We start from the raw sequence: 23,082 nt of genomic DNA, 5'->3' as shown, positions 1-23,082 counted from the left end.
AGTGAAGAGGCTGCTCTTCAATGTCACCATAAAACAGACACAGTGAGCCTCTCCCAGCCAGGGCTGTAAAACAGACAGGTTGGCTTCAGTTCAAGAACTTTCAGATTACAGTGTTAAAAACTGGTGTCTCTGGACTAGAGTAATACACACCACTATATATCTGAAAACCTAAGTGTCCATTTATCTTGATAATAAATACTTTCTCCCTCCATGTCTCAAAAGGAACAGGATTTCTATCAACAAATGATGAGAAAGCAATACTCTGGGATGCATCCCCCCGGAGCCAAGAGAATCTTTAGCTGTACTTTTTGCATTAATATGTACTAAGGGAATTCAAAACATCCCTCTCTAGAGGATCAAATGTCAGACCAACATTTCCTGCTGCTTATACATCTAATCAGCAAAGTTCACCCATCAGCACCTTTTTTAAGGCCCTGATCTCATCAACTTCTGCTTTTGACATTGTTTGCTGTATTTTGTAGGACAGGAAAGATTTTTTTTTTCTGCTCCATTTTCTCAGACACCCCCACGTTTAAAATCCATAACAGAAAGAAAAATAGACAAAAATACAAATGATGCTTCACAATGCCCAGAATCAATAAGAGAGAAGTGATGAGCAGAGTGTGCTGCATTACCACAGCACCACGCTGCCTTGGGAAGGGGGTCTGGGGCCAAACGGGGGGCGTTGCCAGTGACAAATGTTCTGTCACATCAGGAAATATTGCTGCTTTCCTGAGCATACAGAGCTAGTCCTTCAAAAGGGCTTCTGAGAAGCGTTGTAAATGCTAAATTAACTTCTCTCCCCACTTCCTGAGAGCGCTTGGAGAATTTAATATTGCAAATGAGAAAGATGTATAGAATTAAACCTGTAAATTGTTAATGAGGCCCTGAAGCAGCCACCCACTAAACTGCACAGCCACAAAGGCACAGAAGTGGAAAAAGCCCAACACTGTGGGGTGCTGGGAGCCACGTTCTGTTGACTGTTCAACAATAGAGGCTGTTGCCACCATGCTCCTGGTGAAGGGCCCATGGGGCAGTAAAATCCCCCAGGACACCGTGCATGGAACTCGTGCTGCTGGGAGATCCCGCACTGGTGGGAGGAAGGGAAGTACAAGTCATAAAAGAACCAGGCTTTGAAGATGGCAGAGCCAAGGAAGAACCTCAGAACCCCAGAACTTCCTCCTTTAAAAGTCACTGCGTCCCCTTCCCCATCCCACCAAACCCTAAGGGAGCTGAGCTCCTGTTAATAAACCAACCTAGGAAAGGATAAAAGTTGCAGCTCACCCAGCAGCAATAAAGCCCAAGTGGATTTGCACTTGTATAAATCTAGGGAGCATTCTCTCCTTCCAAAATGATGGTATATTCAATATATGTGTGCAGTCTCAAGCCTCAAAATCAGCAAGTAAAATTCCTGGTGTCACAGAAATCCGTGGTGTGAAATAAAACGAACGCTGTCTAGCAATCCCATCTCGCCTGCTCGTTTACAGCCCCCTCATGTCTCACTTCCCAAACCATTCCAACCACCAAGAGTTAAAAATATAGCATGAAAACATACTCTTTATCCCTCTCTGTACACTGAATTACCAGCTTTTCATTAAAACCCTGGAGAGACCCCTTATACTTAAAATCTCAACATTTACAAGCTGAGTGCTTTTACTTATAATTTCAGTTTCTTTCTGCAGAATACTTGATCTCTCTCTTCAATTTTCAGTTATGCTTGTTTCAAACATCAATTGTTAACTCTAGGGTTCCTCCAGGGACAGAGCAGCCAACAACACAGTTTTCAGAAAAGTCTCCCCGGGCTCCTAAAAATGCATAAAAGAAACTCCAGGCTGTAAGGAATTGGGCAGGACTGGACCAGAATACAACCAGAGTTGCTGTGCAGGGTTCTGGTTCTTCTTAGGGTCTGTGCTGCATCCTAAAAGATATCTAAAAATTCCTGTTCTAGTCTGATATTCTTATTTGTTTAGTGATGTTTTAACTTTGAAAAAGAAGAGAAAACTCCTGATGAAATACAAGTAAGGAAGAATACAGCAAAACAACTCAGATCCTGAGAAGTCTTGGCAGGCAGGAGGAGAGACGAAAAAAAGTAATATTTTTATGTGAATCACTTTATTGATCACTTCTTAAGGGGTAGTGCCAGAATGGACTGATAGGCCCTCAAAAAATATGTGAATTGCTTTCCTAATGCTCCAGCACTCAAGGAAAGAACCTTTTCTTTGCCACCACTTATTCCAGGTGAGGGCAAGGGGCCATATCCATACTTCTGATAAGTTTTGCCTTTGTCATTTGAAATGGAATAACCTCATCACCACCCTTGCCATGATGGGTGGTGTTAGAGAGATTCCAGCTCTCCAGTTAGAGATATTTCCACCAAAACTAATGGACAGCAATGTTCTCCCACGTTGCTGATGTACAGCAGCATCTCATAGCTGGTACTTTGGAACTCAAAGCAGTTGGTGTACAAATGGAAAGGAAGATAAACCTCTCCCTCAGCTTTTGTACGTTTGAACAGGTAGAGGGTCGCCATCAGAAGTCACAGTTGTGTGATGATCTGCAGGGCCTTCCATGCAAAAATAAAAATTCAGAGTACTTGCCTGCTTTAAAATCCAGCGACTTTGCCAAGAGGCTAATTGTCAGATACAGGAAAAATGCCAGGAAGTTTAGTACAGCTAAATGGGATGAAGGCCTGTGAGACTTGGCACGCCCCAAGAGAGTTCATTATTACATTATTGATAAAGCTGAGGGCTTTGAAAATGCTTGGCCTTGCTTTCCTGACACAAAGGCCTAAAGGTTAGGGCAGTTGTGTCTCTGCAGTGCAAGCCCTGACACAAGCAGGTCTCTGGCAATCGGTGGCAGTGGTGCCTGAGCAAGGACACGACACCGAGCTGGCCTCTGAGCCCTGGGCTCAGCTCTGTGCCTGCCTGAGCTTCCCCTGGCTTCTCCCTCTGCCCTGAAGGGGAACAGGACACTTTGTGCCTCTGACAGTGCTGAGCTGGGCTTTCAGCCTTCTGTCCTGTGTGCGGGCACTGTCTGAGGCTGTAGGGAACACTCCAAGTCCCTGGAACTCACAGACAGCTCTCTTGTCTCGGGGCAAACTCTGTGTTTAAACTCTGTGATGGCACCCACCACTCAGAGAATCACAGAGCCACAGGCTGGAAAAGCCCTTCAAGACCATCAAATCAAACCATTCCCCCTGCACTGCCAAGCCCACCACTAATCCCCATCCCTAGGTGCCACACCCACACGTTTTTGGGACACTTCCAGGGAAGGTGGCAGTCCCAAACTGGTGGCCTGTCTGCGCACACCCAGCGAACACCCAGTGATCCCAGTGTGGGGATGTCAGAGCCTGGCTGAGCCAGTGCACAGTGAACAGCCAGGCCCGAGGGAGGCAGAGCAGTACCCACCATCCATCCAGCAGGACAGGAGCACTCCCCAGTGATGTGGTGACAAACGCCCCCGTTCTGGCACGGGCAGCGCAGCTCGCACTGGGCTCCGTGGCTGCCGGGGGGACACAGCTCCTCACAGCTTCGGGGAGAGAACAACAGAAAACAAAGAGATCATTGAAAGAACTGACAGGAAACAGTAAATGAGGAAAACCCACAACACAGGCCATCATGGGAGTCCTCATGCAAATGATGAAACCTCCGTAAGGCTCAGCTGGCACTGCCAATTAGCTGAGGTTCCTTTTATTTCTGCTGGGGTTGTTTATGTGCCATGGTTGTTTATGTGCCAGCCCTGTAAGGCTGATGCATGTGTGTAACCTTTCTGCATGTACCAAATCCCACCCATCTCAACAGGACAGCCCATAACCATTAAAATAGCCCAGGAACATATGAGTTGCAGGATGAAGCCTTCAATGTGAATTATATGACATGGCAATGAAAGAAGCTGCAAACAGAATAAAAGGATGGGATTAAAACGCTGGAAATTTCTCCAGTCACTACTGAATGTTAACATTTGCAGTGTATAATGGACTGGCAAGGACTCAACATCATTTAAAGGCTATTTAAGCTCATTGAGTCTCTCTCAGTGCTGGTGGGGGGCAATGTGAGGGTAATCCCTGCAAAACCCGATGTCTCCTACATCTGCACATCAGAGCTTTCAGCATCGAGGTCTGAAACCACAGGATATTGTCCCCTTAACTGACTGTCCTCTGATGAGGATGTTCCTACAGCATCAGGGGCTAGCCCTGCTGAGAACTGACACGCTGATGTCAAGGAGAGCACTCCCCAGAGAAGGCAGAGTCCTTAGCAGTGAGTGCTTCCATGACTGAGGTCACAAGTCTAGGAGGAAACCAGGCACGAAATAAAATATTCACAGGGCCTATCTCTTATTTATGAGGGTTAACTCTGTTCTTATTTTTTACCTTCCCCTTCATGCAGGTCAACAAATAATAATAGACTGCAAAAGTATTAACTCACCTACAATAGGTCTCCAACCAAATTCAGTGACTAAATTCTCTTTTCCCCTTAAATAATTCTGAAAAACATAATTACTTCTGAAACTACTGAAAGATCTCTAATGAGAACTGATGTTACACTGTGGGCAATTTTAAACAAGAAACTATTGCTTGCTGTCCTAAAATTAATATGCAGATTTTGTGAATCCTACTGGTAAACTTTCCTTGTGGTGGATGGGGATTTAGCTACATGATTCTCGTTAAAGTTAATAGGAGTCACACCGCTAAATCCCTGCTCTCTGTGCTTAAAATTTACCCCCTAGATACTAAGCTGATATAGTTAACAGCAATGCTTTCTCAGTTAGATTGAAAGTCAAATAAATTGGGGATGGAAAAGTCCCGTTTGATGCTGCACTGGACTGCTAATGAGGAGAGAGTCCAACTGCTTATCAAAACTCCACTGTAATTTGGATTGTATTCACATTCTGAAATTAGGAACAGGTAGAGTTGCACAAGCTGGAAAACATAAATTATTTTAAAGCTTATTTTAGCACTATATTTTAATAGCATGGAATCATAGAGCTTCAGAATGGTTGGGGTTGGAAGAGACATTGAAGGCAGATCCAGCTCCCTGCCATGGGCAGGGACACCTTCCACTATCCCAGGGTGCTTCAGACCCCATCCAACCTGGCCTTGGACACCGCCAGGGATCCAGGGGCAGCCACAGCTGCTCTGGGCACCCTGTGCCAGGGCCTGCCACCCTCCCAGGGAACAATTCCTGCCCCATATCCCACCCAACCCTTGTTCCATCACTACACACCCTTGTCCTAAGTCCCTCTGCAGCTCTCTTGAAGGCTCCCTCCAGGGACATGGGTATAGCCAGCAGCAAGAACAGGGGTTCCCTTTGCTCATCCTCTCTGAAACCCGTTCCCTGATTTCTACAAAGGCCAGTGTATAATAACAGGGTGTAAATCCAGCCGATTAAACGCGGCCGAGCCCGATCAGTTCCAGGGCGCCCAGCGCGCTGCTGTTCACTTACAACACGCCGGTGTATCCGGGCGCGCAGTGGCACTCGCCGGTCTGGTGGTCGCAGGTGGCGCCGTGGTGACACTGGCACTGGAAGTGGCAGCCCTTGCCGTAGGTGCCCGGCTCGCAGAGCTCCTCGCAGCGCCAGCCGCGGAAGCCGTCGGCGCACACGCAGGCGCCCGTGATGGGGTTGCAGAGCGCTTCGTTCTGGCACTGGCAGCGGTTGCTGCAGTGCGGCCCCCAGTGCTCGCTGTCACAGCCTGCGGACACACACGGAGTTACCTGGCGGGGACGCGGGGCTGCCTCACCCCGCAGCCCCGTGTGCGCCTCGGCCACAGCCCTCCAAAGGAGCTCCCGTTCCCAAACTGCGCTCCGAGCCGGCTTTAACATCTGCCCGGCCCCCGCCCCAGCTTCAGCATCGCTGCCCCGATCCAGGAGCAGCATCTTCCCTCCAAACCCAGGATCAGCATCTTCCCTCCAAACCCAGGATCAGCATCTTCCCCCAAACCCAGGATCAGCATCTTCCCTCCAAACCCAGGATCAGCATCCACTGCCCCGACCCAGGTTCAGCATCTTCCCTCCAAACTCAGGATCAGCATCTTCCCCCAGACCCAGGATCAGCATCCACTGCCCCGACCCAGGTTCAGCATCTTCCCTCCAAACCCAGGATCACCATCCACTGCCCCGACCCAGGTTCAGCATCCGCTGCCCCGATTCAGGATCAGCATCTTCCCCCAAGCCCAGGATCAGCATCTTCCCCCAGACCCAGGATCAGCATCTGCCCCCAAACCCAGGATCAGCATCTTCCTCCAAACCCAGGATCAGCATCCACTGCCCCCAAACCCAGGATCAGCATCTTCCCTCCAAACCCAGGATCAGCATCTTCCCCCAAACCCAGGATCAGCATCTTCCCCCAAACCCAGGATCAGCATCTTCCCTCCAAACCCAGGATCAGCATCTTCCCCCAAACCCAGGATCAGCATCTGCCCCCCAAACCCAGGATCAGCATCTGCCCCCCAAACCCAGGATCAGCATCTGCCCCCCAAACCCAGGATCAGCATCTGCCCCCCAAACCCAGGATCAGCATCTTCCCCCAAACCCAGGATCAGCATCTGCCCCCCAAACCCAGGATCAGCATCTTCCCCCCAAACCCAGGATCAGCATCTTCCCCCAGACCCAGGATCAGCATCTGCCCCCCAAACCCAGGATCAGCATCTGCCCCCCAAACCAGCTTTAAGGTGCAAGGACACAATGGCACCACTGTTATACCTAACGTTGAGGACTTGTTTAACACCTTATTGGATCAGGCCTGAAATCTTTTAATATCCTGTTTCTTAGTGCTTTTAGATTGCTGGAAGGAATGAATTTATAGTGGAATTAGATGCAGAGGGTCACATCCTGCCTGCAGTGCACTTAATGGCAGGTGGTGTTGCCAAGCAAATCCTGTCGATTTAATAATGTCATCAAATATTGTTTCTTTGTTATGTTCCCATAAGATAATATACAAGATAAACTAAAGAAAGCTTTCTCCTTGGTGTTGTTTGTTTCCAGATTTATTTATTTATTTACTTTTGTTGTCTGGACTAAATAGATGGGAGGAAAGAAAATAACACTGGAGACAGGACATCCTGAGGCAGCCCAGGCACAGGGATGAAGGCATGGAGTGAATATATCAGGAATTCCTGTGCTAATAACAGCAACACAGAGGGACCTCAAACCCTCTGGCTACTGATATGGAGAGGAGGTTCCCTATGGAAGGCATTAAGAAGGGAGAACCCTTCATGTGACAATCCTGCCTGATCTCTTCTCTTTTGAAGACCATGTGGAGGATGGCAGAAGGAAATCAGCCTTACAGGAACACTTTATGCTGATTTTCTATCGAAACAGCACCTGTACAACACCTCCCAGAGCTGCATGCACTGAACAGAGCTCAAGCAAACAGCTGAGGTCACGGTTTCCTCAGCAAAGTCACCAGGAAAACAAGGATTTCTCCAGCAGCCCTCCCCTCCACTAAGCAGCCTTCCACCGGAGCTGTGGCAAGGATGAAGAAAATCCTCATCCTCCTCAGAACAGGCTGCTGGGAAGGACAGGTACGGATCGCTTTCCAGGCACAGCTGGCTGTGCCCAGAGCTGGTTTCAGTTTCCCCACCAACCCTCCTGCCAGGGGTGTAAATCCCACTGCCAGGCAGGAGAGGAGAGTGGGATCCCAGCAACAAGGCTGTCTTCACAAACTATTTATTTGCAAACATGGAAACTAATCCCAGGTGACACGCGCTGCTTCTCAGCCCTGGATCTGTTGCCAGGATTAGTGAGGTAAATGTAAAGCTCACTTAAGCCTGGTGCTTTTGTCCTAGAAATTTCATAGCCCTCTCCCTCTACAGTACTTGGCTATAAACCCACACTGGAAAACTGCCTCTATCCATTAATTTTGGCAATATTTTTATTTATTATCCTTCATTTTGAGAAGGAGGATACTCATTGGTCAGTGTGAGGATATCCAGCAGAAAAAGAAGACAGCTCTTAGTTAATTTGCACATTTGTTTGTCTTGAGCAGGTGTTAAAAGCCGAAATAAACCCCCAGAAGACAATTCCAAGGTCTCCAAAAGATCAGCAGGGTGTTAGAGGATTCAGGTGCAGAGGTTTTGTGTCCTGCAGGGAGCAGAGCACACCATGTACCCCTGTGCACAATCCCACTCGTGCATCGTTTATTGCTTTGCCTCACTTCCCCCACAGCTGTAAACAGGGATGATGGTTCCCCTCTAACACCACTGGGAGCCAAGCAAACAAAATCTTACTCTTTATAAGACTTAAATTATTACTGAGAATCTGTGGGAAGAGATGATCTATCTTTATTTCACACAGACACTTGCTGAGGCTGTGTGAGCCTTCTGGGGCAGGGAGCAAAGCTGCAGGAGCTGCTGGAGTTCCCAGCAATTTCCATTCCAGAAGCACTGATTTGTTTTCTGCACAACTTGAACATCAGAGGATGCAGTTCTGCACCTCCACAAAGGACACAAATCTGAACCACACAAGCACTGATGTCCCTCAGCACGGGAAAGTGGAGTCCAGGGATCAAACTGCACCTTGTGTGCTCTGGGGATTGATTCCTGCCTTCCCACACCTCACATCCGAGCCCCAGCTGCAGACTGTGGCTTGTTCTGAGCTGATACAGCTCCAGTCGCAATTAATTTCCCTAATATGAATAAATAGCACTCATTAGAAGATATAATTCTGTCCTTGCTCTTTCATGTCTCAGGTGGGTGCTCCAAGCATCCGATTTGTCTGCTGGGTTTGTATTTTTCACTTTGAAAGAAAGTGAAGGAAAAAGAAAACCATGTGTAGGAAGGGAAAACCATTTCCCATCATTAGTTCAAGCCTCTTGTTTTAATTGTAAAGTGCCTGCCCCAAACACAGCTCCTTTTCTGTAAGTCCATCCTGTTTGAACACTTATTTACAATCAGTGTTTGGTCACATGCTTGCTTCCCCCCTGTGGCAACTTCACCCCACAATCTCACCAAAAGGAATGGAGTGAAATTTGTTAGCAACGTGTCAGTGTAAAATTTGGATAATGAAAGTTCATCCTCCCCTGATTTTACACTGCAGTAACATCACATGAAAATAAGATCTTTGCTGCTCTAAGTTTATCAGTTCTTGTTGGTTTTCTTTTCCCCTTTCCTCTAAGTCCTGTATTGCAGTGACTCCAGTGACTCCAGTGACTGTGCAGTCATTTCATTGGAACATGATGTGATATTTATATAATGATATAATGATAACTCTGAGATCTGCACTGTGGGCACTGCTCTACCTTTACCAAGGTAGATACGGGGATGATAGGCTAAAATCCAAGTAATTATTCATACAATTATCTCCACTGAGCTCATCAGGCTCACTCAGGTGTGAGACCTCAGTGTGCAACTGGCTACAGGGCTGGGATCCTGTAGCTCCTGGTAGGAAATTATAGAGCAGGAGAAACAAAATGCTTCAGGAACCAAAAGGTATTATTTCTCTATCCATCAGTGGCAAATCCTGGCTGGTGTGTGACAGTGACTCCAGGTTCTGGACAGAGAGCAGAGCAGGCTCAGAGCCACGGGATCCTGCTGCTCTTTGGGGTCATCAGCAAGTTCTCCCACGGGCAAGGAGAGACCATTTAAACCCCAGCCCAGCACAGTGTGATCCTGCTCTTGTTGATTGCCTCAGTTGTTACTGTAATAGAGATAAATAATAACAGCAACAACGTGTGAACAGAGAGCTGATTAAAGCTCACACGAGCGCTCCGCTGTAAATGCAGATGCCATTAAAAATGTCAAAGTGACACAGAGACTTTAACCAGACCATCAATAAGGAAAGCAGCCTGGGAGAGGTGATGGCAGGGAGGTACAAATGCTCCCCTTGGCTGCATGTGGGGATGTCAATACCGTGAGGGATGAGCCTGAAACAGCCCCTGTTCCCCTGGGAGATGCTACATTGAAGGGAGCTGCTGGATTTCAGCTACGTGGCCACATTCCCTGGCAAACGTGCTACCTTCCTCACTTTTTCACCTTTGGAAAGATGGCAGGAGATGAATGGCAGCAGTAAAAATGAATGTGGCTCTGTCAGGGATGAGGCTGGGTGCCTAAGCACAATCACACTGGTGTGCACAGGGTGCTGGGACAGGGGAGGGGTTCTCCCCTCAGAGGAGACTGCTCAGAGCAGCACCAAGGCTTTTCCTCCTCCACTCACACACTGAAACCTCAATTCCTTCCCGAAGTGAGGGTTAATTCCTGCAGGCTCTGCATGTAGAATCACCAAATCACAGAATTGTTAAGGCTGGAAAAGACCTCCAAGATCACCAAGTCCAACTTCCAGCTGAACCCCCTGTGCTACTGAACCATCTCATGAAGTGCCACATCTGCTCATTTTTGAACCCTTCCCGGGATGGTGACTCCACCACTTCCCTGGGGAGCCTGTCCCAGTGCTTGACCACTGCTGCAGTGAGGAAACGTTTGTGCTGTGGTTGTGCACAGCATCCTGTTCTCAGTGTCCTGCTGAATAACGCTGAGGACACGTGGGAAGTGCTGCTCTGCTCCCCAGGGGCTGATTATCCCTGTGGGAATGATTAGGGAATTTTTGTGTTCTGGGTCAATAGAGACACCCAGTGCCTGGTGCAGCAGCACAAGTCAGACACAGTGAAGCAAATGGAGGAGTTTCAAATGGTAACAGATGAATAAAAGGACTCCCAAGGAAGGGGTGACATTTATGGAGTGACTTCTCCTGACTAGAGAGTCAAAAGCGCTGTTCCAGGGCTTTTCCATCACTGCACACACTGTTAATATGAAACTCTATCTATCACAGCAGCACCACAACCTGTGGTCTCCAGGTCTGAGTTTATTCTGTCCTCATCTGCACCAGCCTCCCTGGGGCTCTTTTCCAGCCAGGGACCCGTTCTGTTTTGCAGGTCTGCAGTCACTGGATGCTCACAAACATCCTGAAAACAGCCCAGGTCTGATTGCCTTGGCCCAAGGACTCAGGACCCTATTGGGCTGATGGGGAACTTCAATTAATTCACACTTTAAGAAAGCTTTCTACAAATTTGCTAAAGCACAGAACGTGCTCATATTCAGTGATCAATATCCTGGAATATTTCCAAATTCAGTTTGTAATGTTTAAATGAGATACTAGCCCTTAAAAATGCAAACAGGAAATAAAATTAACTTATTAAACCTAGGAGGACATGGTTTAAGAGAGATTATTTTAGAATTTACTTTGAAATTAGGACTAGATTCTCCCCTTAATGTAACTGTACTGTTGTAAAATGATTCTATGCATACCAATTGAGGTGAAATGTGGACTTAGCTCTGGGTGGGTTTTTTTTTTGTCTAATACAGTTTTGAAATCAGATGGTTGACCCAGCTAATGCAAAGCAGGCAAAGAAACAGCAAAAGGTAAAACACATACCTGAATGTAATGAAGGAAAATTTAAACTAACCAATTAGGTTTTTATTCCCTGCACTTTATTCAGCAGGAGAATTAGAGCCCTGTGTTGAGCTGTGTCTGCTCCCTGAACAAACATTTGACTCTTTTTGGGACAGTCCAACACCTCTGCAAACAGAAGCCACACAATAGGTTTGGAACAAGGTCCATGAAGAGGGAATTCCCCCACAGTGACACTTCCCAGCACTTCTGTGCTAGCTCTGAGCAGTGCTGAGCCCCTCAAGTGACACCAGCACACTGCTAAAGGCAGGAGCCAGGTCACTGACAAATCACTGCTGATCTGCCTAATTCTAACCCAAAAAACCTTGGTCTCATCAGACTGGTCACCCTTGGAACATCTAACATGTGTTAATAACACTCAGAATAACCCAGATTTTCAAAAGTACCCTTCAAAAATGTTCTTTCAAACGCTTAGAGACTGACATTCTAATTCCATGATTTCACCGGCCGAGACACCTTCCACCGTCCCACACCCAGGGGTGTGCTCACCTGCTCCCACTGGAAATTCACCTCCAATCAAACTATAAAATCAATCAAACGATACAAAATGCCATTTGCAGACACTCGGTGGCACCCTGGATAAGTCATTATCTACCTTCCTCAAAGATTCCAACCATATTGAAAGCAATCTGAAATTAAAGACTCCAGGGGCTCAGCAGGATTCCTCTGACAATCTCTCCTGGCCCCCTGGCTGTTTAATCTCTGTGCAGTGGGTGCCCACGGGGAGGGTGACAGCCCTGTGCTCTCAGTCCCTCACCCACATGTCAGGGCTTTGCTCTGTCCCTGCTCATGAACCACCCCAACATCAGCCCGATGCCATTCTTGAGATTTCTCTTATTCTCCATTTGCTTTCATTTGTTTCCCCAAACCAAACAGGGAGCAAGCATCCCATGTAAATAAGACATTTGACTTATGGAGCTGGTGTCACAGAAATAGAATGTCAGAGTAAAGGTTGGAAGGACAGCAGTAATTCAGTACTTGAGCCTATGAATTATGATATTTTCTTTAATTATGTGAGCACAGGGTACCCTGGCACTTGCTGACTTCTGAGCTTGTAACTTTGCAGCCTTAAGGTTCCCAAGCCTGGATTCCTTTTATCTCCAAAGCCAGACTTGCAGTCACAGCTCACACAATTATAATGAAGAAAATGCCAGTCTCAGTGTTTACAACTCTAAGACTGCCCAGAGAATGTATTTAGCATATGTAAATATGCATTTGTGTATCCACCCAAAAGCAAAACCCCTGGGGTTAATCTGGGGCTGGCAGGACTTGCAATCAGTCTCATCCTCCCAGTTAATGGATCAGTCTTCATCAGGTAGAAATGGAAAGTGGGGAAGTGAACGTCAGCTGACTTTTCCCAAAAGGAATAAATTATTACTCACAGGAGGAAATCAATCTCATTTTGTGTTCAGGGTTTTTTTTTTTCCTTTCTGAAGGACAGGAGAACAGATTTTCATCCTTCAAGAAAGATTTTGCTGATTCTCCCTGAAGTTCCTGCTCTGAATCAGATACAGAACATGTGGCTGATTTGGGCCCCGATTTAATCTGGGATGATGAGCTCATTACTCACTGACTCTCCAACATGTGGTACCCAACTCAGGCTCAGCTCTTTAGAGACCCTGCAGTTTATTTAGTACCCTCTGAGGAAACATTTGCTTCCCAACGTAATTCTTGTTTAAAGAACGTTCCTACGGTATTCTGTAGAATGCTTCCACTGTTACCTAGCTGGAGCTTTGTCTTTTGGAGAAATGAAAACACAATCACTCCAAGCCAAAGAAAAGTTAAGTATTTGGATGTCAGCCTCATCAAATCCTGTAATGAACTCAATATATTTTGGAAGCAGCAAAAAGGAAGAAACAACTTCTACTCCTGACAGATACTGAAGTGTGGCGCTTACAGAATTTCTACTATGAGCTATTTTGACAGACGCTTCAAAAGAAGTGAAAATTAGAACATTAAAAAAAACCTGAGAATATTTCCTATTTCTTTTTGTAGAAATTACTGCTCTGTTTAATGAGCCTTTAACTCTACTGACACTCTGGATCTTACAAGGAGTTTAAAATCATGAAATGCTTCATAAGGGAGCGACAACATTCTATACAACACTGGCAGCTTGTCTTCTCATTATAATTTTTGTGGAGAAGATGCTGCATTCTTTAAAATGGGGGTTTTTTTAGTGTCATATTAATGGGAGGCAAAGTCTGTTCTTTAATTAGAATTTTACTGTGGTGAATTAAAAAATACATGGGCAGAGTATCAAGAGTCTAATAAAACTAAATGAAGATACTATCTTTCCTCTGTATGAAACCCAGCAGTCTTTGCTCTGGCAAAACTTCCATCAATACTTCATTATTATTGTCTAGGACAGGCTTGTAATAATAATATCTGCAAGTAACTTACTTCCAAATTCTGTCTTCCAACTGGGTAAAACATTCTCTCCCTCAACATCTGTAATGGACTTTAGATGTTTTCATTGACTAGGTAATGAAATTTTCTGGTAATGCCTCTGCACAGAAGTAAAATCAGTTTTGCCTGCCAGAAGGGGTAGAAATACACTGGATATGCGTAAAACACAGCAGGACAGGGATGGGGAGGAGATGCAGCCTTCAAGAAATGAGTGCTGGAGGGGCTGAGGGGTGGTGGCAGCAGAGTTGCTCAGAGAGGCCTTTGTCCCCAGAGATTCAGGGCTGGTGACACAACAGCAGTGCCTGGTGTGAAGAAGCCACATGCAATATCCACATGGGCTTCTTCCTCCTCCAAGTAATGTAAATAAACCACCAAGGCAGTTGTGGAGCAGCAGCACAGCCCCCTCGGTTCAGCAATTCCAGCTGGAATTCCAGTTCCAATTGGGCGCAGTTTGGAGCAGACCCACAGGGCACTGGGAGCTGCAGGGGCTGCCCAGGCTGCCTGTCCTTCAGTCACACCCAGCTCCTGCAGCTGGCCACGACAACTTCACCCTTCCCCTGGGGAATCCAGCATGAGGAAAGCAACCCCGATCCCTGGAGTCACCTTTCCACCGTGTGTGACTGCAGAGGATGGAGCAGGACCAGCCCTGCCTGCCCAAGCTCTGGAGACGTGCTCAGCTCCTTGTTTTTCACAGCACATAAACCCCGCCTTGCCGAAGGTCACCCTGCTGATGTTTTGCCAGATAGGCAATATCTCTTTATTTGCAGTTAAAGCAGTGCTTAAAGGAGGAAAGCTTCTTGTCACTACAACAAGAGGTAGAGGATGTTCCTTCTTGTCCTTCCCACGCAGGGACGTGTCCCTTCTCTTGCAGCTGCTGAGCAAAGGGAGCAGAACTGAGATCTGGATGCGCTGATCAGGATTGACCGAGCAGTGGGGAAAATCAAGACACGGATATGGGAGAAATGCTGTATCCACCTCAGCAGCTTCAAATTGTACCATAAAGTTTCCCCTTCAAGGGGATGGATAAGCACATCCTTCATGCATAACACAACTCGCAGCCCTGACTCATCAGTCATTTTTAAGATGGTCAATAAGCAATTTATTTTATTGTGTTGATATTGAAACATGAAGTAAACACTGTGGATTGTGGTATTTGCTTTTATTTCCAACAGTGTAGCTGGAGAGTAAAAAGAACCACTTATTCTCTTTGCTACAATTCCCTCTTAATGAGTAATCATAGTATCCTGGAACAGTTTGGGTAGGAAGGGACCTTAAAGAACTTGTTCCATCCCCCTGCCATGGGCAGGGACACCTTCCACTATCCCAGGGTGCTCCAAACCCCATCCAGCCTGGCCTTGGATCCAGGGGCAGCCACAGCTGCTCTGGGCACCCTGCCAGGGCCTGCCCACCCTCCCAGGGCCTCCCCACCCTCCCAGGGCCTGCCCACCCTCCCAGGGCACAATTCCTTCCTACCCTCTAAGCAAAATCTCTCCTCTTTTAGTGTAAAACCTCTCCCCCTTCTCCTGTCACTGGGTCACCTGTGCACTGCTCTTCAGCCAAACAATATTAGCTTAAAAGATGTTCTGCCCCGGCACCTGAATCTAGGAAAAATCTTACCTTTTCTAGTGTGAATTCTGTTACTTACAGACATTCAGAGAGAATTAGAGCAGCAGAAAGCCCAATGGCCTTTGAAAAAGGGGTGTCTTTTATATCTAAAACAGTTCAAAGGCTTGCAAAAAGCTGTGTGCAGGTATCCACACCAGCTACTTGCTGTTCTCTTTTCTTCTAGGCATACTTGAACCTTCACACAGCTCTTTAATGTTACCTAATGTCTTCAAGATCTCTTAAATACACTGCTGTCTTTCTCTTATAAACCATTAATAGTAATGTCCCTTTCAGGCACAGAAAAAGAAACAGTTCTGTAAAAAAGTCTTGCCCTGTGTGACCCAGTAAAAACTGGAACGTTCACTCATCGAAACACATTGCGAGACTCAGCACAGTCTCTGCAAAACCTTTCTGATATTTACCAACAGAAAACAGCAAGTCTGAAACTACTGGTGGGAAAAAAACCCAAAAATACTGAAATAGTAGAATATTACACTCTGTTTTCACATCACTCAGGCACGGAGGTGTGGGATGTGCTTTAATAAAGAGATAATCATGAGGCAGACAAATACTGCATAGCTAAAATACCAGGAGCCAAAGCCTGCGTGTCCCTGGGTGTGCTGGGAAGGCAGAGGACACAGAGCCCAGCATCAGGAGAGGTTTATGCCAGAAAAATCCCAGTGTCCCCAGAGCAGCTCTTAGACTGCACCACTGCTGCAGCTCTCCTGCACCACTTCTGTAGGATGCAAATGCTGAGAGAGCAGAGCAGCCTCAGCAAAGCACCAGCCCCGAGTGCTGAGCAGAACATTCAGGCACCTCTGCCTGTGCCCCTGCAGCTTCCTCTGGCCACCAGTGGGGCCTGGGTGTCCTTCTGGAGCGCCAGGCAGGAGGAGAAAGCCTTGTTTCAGAAATTATTGAGATTGGATGTCTAAACCTTGATATTTTATTTTGACGTCCCAACATGTTCCAATGTTGTTCACAGAAGCGTAAATTAATGCCAATTTCTAAAGCAGAACTTGCTCTAAACTGGGAAGTGAAACTTTTTTGTTATGATGTTAAAAACAGACAATTCTTAAACTGTTTTACATTCTGAAAAACAGGCTGATCAAAACTGTTCATGCTCACAATCAGTTATGGGTGTACTGAGCTGAAATGTTTTGACAAAACCCCAGCCATATGGAAGCCGGTGCTTTCGGAACAGTTTCCCCGTTGTGGATTCCTGCATTAAGCCATCAAGTGTCAGGCAGGCAGAAACACTAAATCATCCCTCCACACGGTTTTTCCTCTTTGTTTACAAACAACCTGTTTGTGCCTGCAGCACTACCCGTGGGTCAGCCCCACGGAAAGCAGGAAAATCCACACAGCAGCTGCACTGCCCGGGCTCGGGGTGTGAGCTCCTGGACCCAGGAACTGAGAACAGCTTCACCCCATGATTAATTTAATTTCTCTCTTTTTAGTGACAACGGCCACTGACAAGGAAAAAGCAAAACAGACACCTGTGACTTCCTGGCTGGATGGCAGCAGGGAAATGAACGGGATTTTGCTGGAAGAGAGCACAGCCCCTGTGCATTAAAGGTTCTGAATTCCAGACTCCCTTTAAAGTTCAGATCTCCACATTCTGCTGTGGCAGCAGAGAAGTACCTTAAAAAATCACGGGGAAAAAGAGGTTGTCTGATGAGACCATCATCTAAATTGTCACTGGCCGTGCTGCACTGTGCCATCAGCAGCACCCCGGGCTCACCCCAGTGCCCTTTGCAGCCAGGGAATTTCTTTCCATCATCTGCAATCACCTCTGATAAGGGCTGGCCTCCGTGGGTTAAGTGAGCGCCATTTGGAAAATGACACTGATTCCACAACTGTGCTGTTTCCTCGGCTTGGAAAGGTGGCCTGCTCCCTGCAGAGCAAACACTGAGCCCCCCAAATGCTGAATAATCCATGAGCAGGAGCACGAGCCCACAGCAGGAACCACCCAGGGAAATGCTGGATATTCCTGATGCCTGTGTGGTAGGTGGTGATTTAGGAATGCTGCTGACACACATGCACAAATCTGATGACACAGGAAATTAGCATCCGTTCTTCTGCCTCTGCTTCAGAAGAATTTACTAAATATAGCTCACTCTTTAAATATTAAGGATATCTGCAGAATGTTGTTGTTTTTGAAAGGGTTCTTTCCTGACTGGATTTTCCTCATCAGGCTTAGTAATCAAGTCGTTTTATTTGGAATGGATAATTATTAGTTGAGTGATTAATTATTCAGAGTACATTACTAAATAAAATTCAAAGTATGCTGGTGTAATAAAAAAGTGACAATATGCAACTGTTTGGGTTCCAAACTGTGCAATAAGGTTGGAACATGTAGGGTCTGTAGTTATGTAAGTGTGGTTTTGCACATTTAACAGAGTTGTCTCCATCACCAGTGTCCCATGCAAACACTGATTAATTCTCAGAGTCCATCTATGAGCTGGAAAATGTATTTAATCACCATGTGATGGAAGGGAAACTGAGACAGTCAAATTACATTAAACTACAAAACTCTCCAGAAAGGAAGTGATAGCACTGAGATAGGGCAGCTCCAAGATCTAAAGTGCAAATTTATCCTATAAATACCTTATAGTGCATTTTTTCACTACATTTATAACCCTGTGCTGAATTGAACAGATGAAAAATGACTCTTTAATGTATACAGAGATTAATTCATAAAGTATTTTTCTGCTTCTCATTAACAGGAGTGTTTAAAAGGTGGAAAGTTGGTACAAAGAGCATCCCTGGGATGCAAACTGCAGTGGGGTGTGGCTGGTGCAGGACTTGAACATCTGGGGGAAGGGACCCAGCCCCTCCATCCTGCTCAGCCAGAGCTGGGACACTGAGTGACACTTCTGGGATTCTCCCTCCTGCTTTTCCAGGTCTCTTTAATGAAATCTGGATTCTCCAGGTTTGTCTCTCTCCATTTGCTTCCATCCCCATTAACCCTGACTGTGTTTCTTCCAGACCTGTGCTGATCTTCCCCCTCACTTGGTCTCTAACAAACCAAACCCAAGTTACACAAAGTTTGCTGCAAAATCTTCCACAGACTGTGCTGGGACCTGGAAGGTTTTGTTTCCCTGCTGATTGCCAGGGTTGCACAATTGGAATTTTTGCAAGGCAAGGGATCCAAAAGGCAGTAAAACTCCACAGACAGAGGCTGCTGGAGTTTCTTCAAGTATTTGTTAATTAAAATTGTTACAAGTAAATGAATTAAGTTCATATTGCACCAGAAGGACTTGCCCTTATAGAGACCTCACAGGCAGCAAATGTAAATTCTTTATTGTTCTGCAACTCCCATCTATGCAGACTCCTCTGTTTGGCACATCCTTAATTTCTGTCACACTAAAAGAATCCTGACATTTTCTGTCAGGGAGCTGGTGTAAAACTTGAAGAAGGCTTAAAAAAACCTCGACTGTTGACTCATTTCACTCATTCCTAGGCAGATCTGAGAGAAGGAAGATTGAAAGCAACATTATAAGCCCAAGAATTATCCTCCACTCTTGAAAGGCACACAGAAAATTAAACTGGGGGATCAGGATCAAGGTAGTGGAAATTATTGGGTCTCTGCACTTAAAAGCTGAAGAAGGTGACTTCCCACTGAGACTTGAGAACACAGGTGCACATAATTTTAAAAATCTGCATTTTTAACCTTTTAAATTTGCTAGAAAAGCAAGGAAATTGTTGAGAAACTGCAGTAAACATGGCAATTCAATCAGCTCCTTCCAGAGTCTATCTCACAACTTTGTGATTCCTGAACCCAGCGGGTCAGTGGATCATGGAACGACTCCTTGGAGTTGGAAGCAACACAAAAACATTTTTTTGCATTAAAAAATCTCTTAATTCCCAGCTGTGGTGGCTCTGGCCACCAATGGTCATTGTCGAAACCAATGTCCTGCTCCCTGCTCCTTCCCAGGAATGCAAGAGGAGCTGTGTAAAGAGCTAAAGCAAACTTTCTAACAGCAGTCTGGGAAAGGATTCAATTTTTCCAACTTTGGGATCAGTTTCTAAGCATTTTATAAGCATCATTTTATAAGCAGAGCTCTAGAATCAACAATTTACAGGTGATAACAATATTTTTTCAAGTTTTTAAGCATGTCAGAGGTGAACACAGATTTCTAGATGTTACTTTTCCTTGAACCAGCCAAAAGACTTCAGGCTTATTCTTAGACCCATGGACTTAAAAATAATTATAACCTCATCATGCAAATACTGTGAATTTCATTAAAAATCAAAACACCACTTGACTGCCAAGAAACAACAAGCACTTTTATGCATAAGCTGACTAATTCCATCTTCAAAGCTTCTGAAAAAAGCAGTAATTGTAGCTCATCACGGCTACACCTTGAGAAATAACCTTGCACTGGCCCTGCAGTTCCCAGGAACTACTGATGACTGTTTACATCTCACTGATGGCAACACGACCGTGGTGGAGCAGGGCCACAGCCGTGACGTGTGACAAATGCCGTGACAAAGATTTATAAAGCAGAGACTCTAATTACAGCCCGGATCCACAGCCCGCTGAATGGAAAGCAAAAGACACCACTCGTTTTCCCAGTGTAGCCTTATAACCTGATTTATCCTCAGATTTGTCCTGGCAATGGAGTGTTGAGCTGCTCCCCACAAAATACTGCCAGGTGGAATCTTAGTAAAAAAGATTTGAAGCTGTCGATCCAAGCCCTTGTTTTCCAAGTCTCAATTATGGGACCATTTTCCTTGTGGGAGCTCTTTATTACTTCCCATTGGGAGCACAACTCACCTGGAGTGCAGCAGCCAGAATTCCCCTCTCAGGTTCTGACTGCTCGAGTACAGCCACCTTATTTTACACTATTTACACGAGTGCTGTAAAGTTCTTTATTGATGCCCAGGTTTTACAGCTTAATTTTAAGGTACTCAACAGTTGTGCTCAGATATAGTGGATGGATCCTGCTGCTTCCATATGTTCTCCATTGTCAGGGAGGTCCAAACTGGCAGCTCGCTGAGCCCGCCTCAGACACGGCCATAAGTCTGTGGAATTGGGACTTTTAACAACTCTGCTTTTCCTGATTCTTGTGCAAACCACTCAATCTGTCCTGGCTTTTAAACTACAGACGTTTTTATTCGCTCTTACTTTTGACTGGTCTTGGAAATACACGTCAATGAAATACTGTTATTGTAAAACACCTTAAAAAACAGGTTTAGGACTAGAAAAGCTGTATGAACGAGATCATAAACTCCTGGAATGGTTTGGGTTGGAAGGGAGCTTGAAGATCATCCATCCCCAGGCCATGGGCAGGGACACCTCCACTATCCTTGGTGCCTCCAAGCCTCACCCATCCTGGACTTGGGACACTCCCAGGGGTCCAGGGGCAGCCACAGCTGCTCTGGGCACCCTGTGCCAGGGCCTGCCACCCTGCCAGGGAACAATTCCTTCCCTATCTCCCATCCAGCCCTGCCCTCTGGCAGTGGAAGCCATTCCCTGTGTCCTGTCCCTCCATCCCTTGTCCCAGTCCCTCTCCAGCTCTCCTGGAGCCCCTTCAGGCCCTGCCAGGGGCTCTGAGCTCTCCCTCGAGCCTTCCCTTCTCCAGAAGAACAACGCAGTCCCAGTTAACCACCAGTGATTACTAAAAGAACATTATGTTAACCAGCACCAGCAGTGACCAGTCACACATTTACCTAAACCAGTTGTCCTTTCTGCCCTCCCATCTTTCATAGGTGTGAAAACTCAGAGACAATATTTGGCTTTGGTTGAGCAAAACAGAGTATGAAGACCCAAAGTAATCCTGGACTTTCCTGCTTTCATGTGTGCAGGAAGAACGGGGGTATGAAAACAAGGCATAGAAAGTATTAGACAGAAAAAGGGAAACCACTAAGAGCAGGAGGAAACAAGGAGAAAGAGCATGTAGGAAAAGAACAGTGAGATAGGTTAAAAGAAGGAAAAAAACCCAAGTACATAAAATCCTGAAAAATAGAGAGGAAAATAAAGAGCTGAATGAAAGGCCACAGGAATTCCTGCTGTCCCTGCCTTAGTGTCCCACATAATGTGTCCCTGAAAATAATGAAGGTCACCAGCACATTATAGGAAGTAGCAGCAATGAGAAGCCCATTAGAAGCAGCACAGAAATGATCAATTTGTTTATCCTTGTTATCTGAAAACAGAAAACAACGTGGGAAGGGGATGAGTTCATCTTGCTCCCCAAGGCTTTCGTTCCCCAGCTGCTTCCCCTCCCCAGTGCCACGCACATGACTCCTGCTTTTTACTCCTGGATAGGCAGGGAATAATGACTAACTGTAATAAAATAAATAGCTGCTTCTTGCACACTCCTGTCTGATTTCCTGGGAGCAGCATTAGCAGGGTTTATAAGTCAATTTTTAAAACTCAGGACAGCATTAAAAAACTGACAAATGCCACTTGGTCACGTCCCTGTTGTCACAGTTATTGAGGCCTCTGGAGAGAGTGTCAAAGAAATAAAGCAAATTTCTTTTTTTGCTTAATTTGTGTCAATTGATTTCCTATTTTTAATTAATAATTCTAATTATGATGCAGCAAATTTACCCAACAGACACAACTGGTTTAATCAGCATGTATTGATTGTAACAGTAGAATTATCCCAGTGTTCCTGACACCATTGATTTTCTGTTGTGTGACTGTAAGAAAACAGCAGCTGGACAGACCCTGGTGTCAGCTCACGGTGCTGATGATCCCTGAGCTATGAATTGGTGCTCCTGACCCGACAAATAAAAACACAGACATTATCTACTGCTTCAGCACTCCAGAGGAGGAATCTGGTGATTAAGGTATGGCACAAATAAGGGGTTTGGTCACAGCAGTAGCAGCAGGAACATGAAGGTGGGAGACAGATATGAGGCAAAAAGGCAGCAGTTAGAAAAGTCCTTGTAAAACTGAGCTAAATCATTTGGTCTAAGTTCCTAATTTGTCTTCATTTTGGACAGCCCCAAAACATCTCTTTAAGCACATGATTAAATATTTTGGATAAAGACTTTAAGATATTATTGAGCCTGAGTCTCGCATTTTTTGTAGAATCACAGAATTGGAGAATGGCTTGGGTTGGAAGGGGCCTTACAGCTCATCCAGCCCCATCCCTGCCATGGCAGGGACACCTCCCACTGCCCCAGGGGGCTCCAAGCCCTGGACACTGCCAGGGACCCCGGGGCAGCTTCTCTGGGCACCCTGTGCCAGGGCCCCCCTACCCTCACAGGGTACAATTTCCTCCTAATATCCAATCCAGACCTCCTCTCAGTTTGAATTTCCAGGCTTGTTTCAGTTTTTTCCCTGGTTTTTCTCCATAGCTCCCCTCTGATGGTGCACCCCGAGGCTGTAGGGTGTCCAGGCCATCAGCACCTGGCACAGCCTGGGCTCTCTCAAATGTCACCGCTGTCCTCAGCTTCTCCAGAAGCAGAGCACTGGGCTGAGAAAAGAAAGGGAATTTACAGAGAAGGCACAGTGTGACCTAAACTACAGCTTAGCCCTTTTGCTGGAGTCATTGAGATTTCTGCAATTTTCTGCTCATCAAATTCTGCAGAAATGATATTAAAAGCCCCTTGGAGCAGCACAGAGAAATTTGCTCCATTTGCAATTTGAATACTCCAGCTTTGAAAGTGTACAAAGGCTTTGCAGGAACAGGTGGGTTTGAACTGACCCTCTGGAACCA

General features: G+C 46.0%; 1 protein-coding gene across 7 annotated transcripts in view; it reads right to left on the bottom strand.

Annotated features, from left to right (window-relative positions):
• Positions 1 to 23,082, bottom strand: part of MEGF11 (multiple EGF like domains 11) — a 251,691-nt gene that overhangs the window by 89,103 nt on the left and 139,506 nt on the right. For all 7 annotated transcript variants that reach the window (XM_063413057.1, XM_063413059.1, XM_063413061.1 and 4 more), the window contains 2 exons: positions 5,442 to 5,688; positions 3,408 to 3,528 (listed from right to left, as the gene is read on the bottom strand). In XM_063413057.1, the coding sequence (XP_063269127.1) occupies positions 3,408 to 3,528; positions 5,442 to 5,688 (368 nt within the window). The remainder of the gene's footprint in view (positions 1 to 3,407; positions 3,529 to 5,441; positions 5,689 to 23,082) is intronic.

Source organism: Prinia subflava, chromosome 15 (genome assembly GCF_021018805.1).
Source record: "Prinia subflava isolate CZ2003 ecotype Zambia chromosome 15, Cam_Psub_1.2, whole genome shotgun sequence".
Classification (NCBI taxonomy): domain Eukaryota; kingdom Metazoa; phylum Chordata; class Aves; order Passeriformes; family Cisticolidae; genus Prinia; species Prinia subflava.
This window is presented reverse-complemented; position numbering and strand designations above follow the sequence as displayed.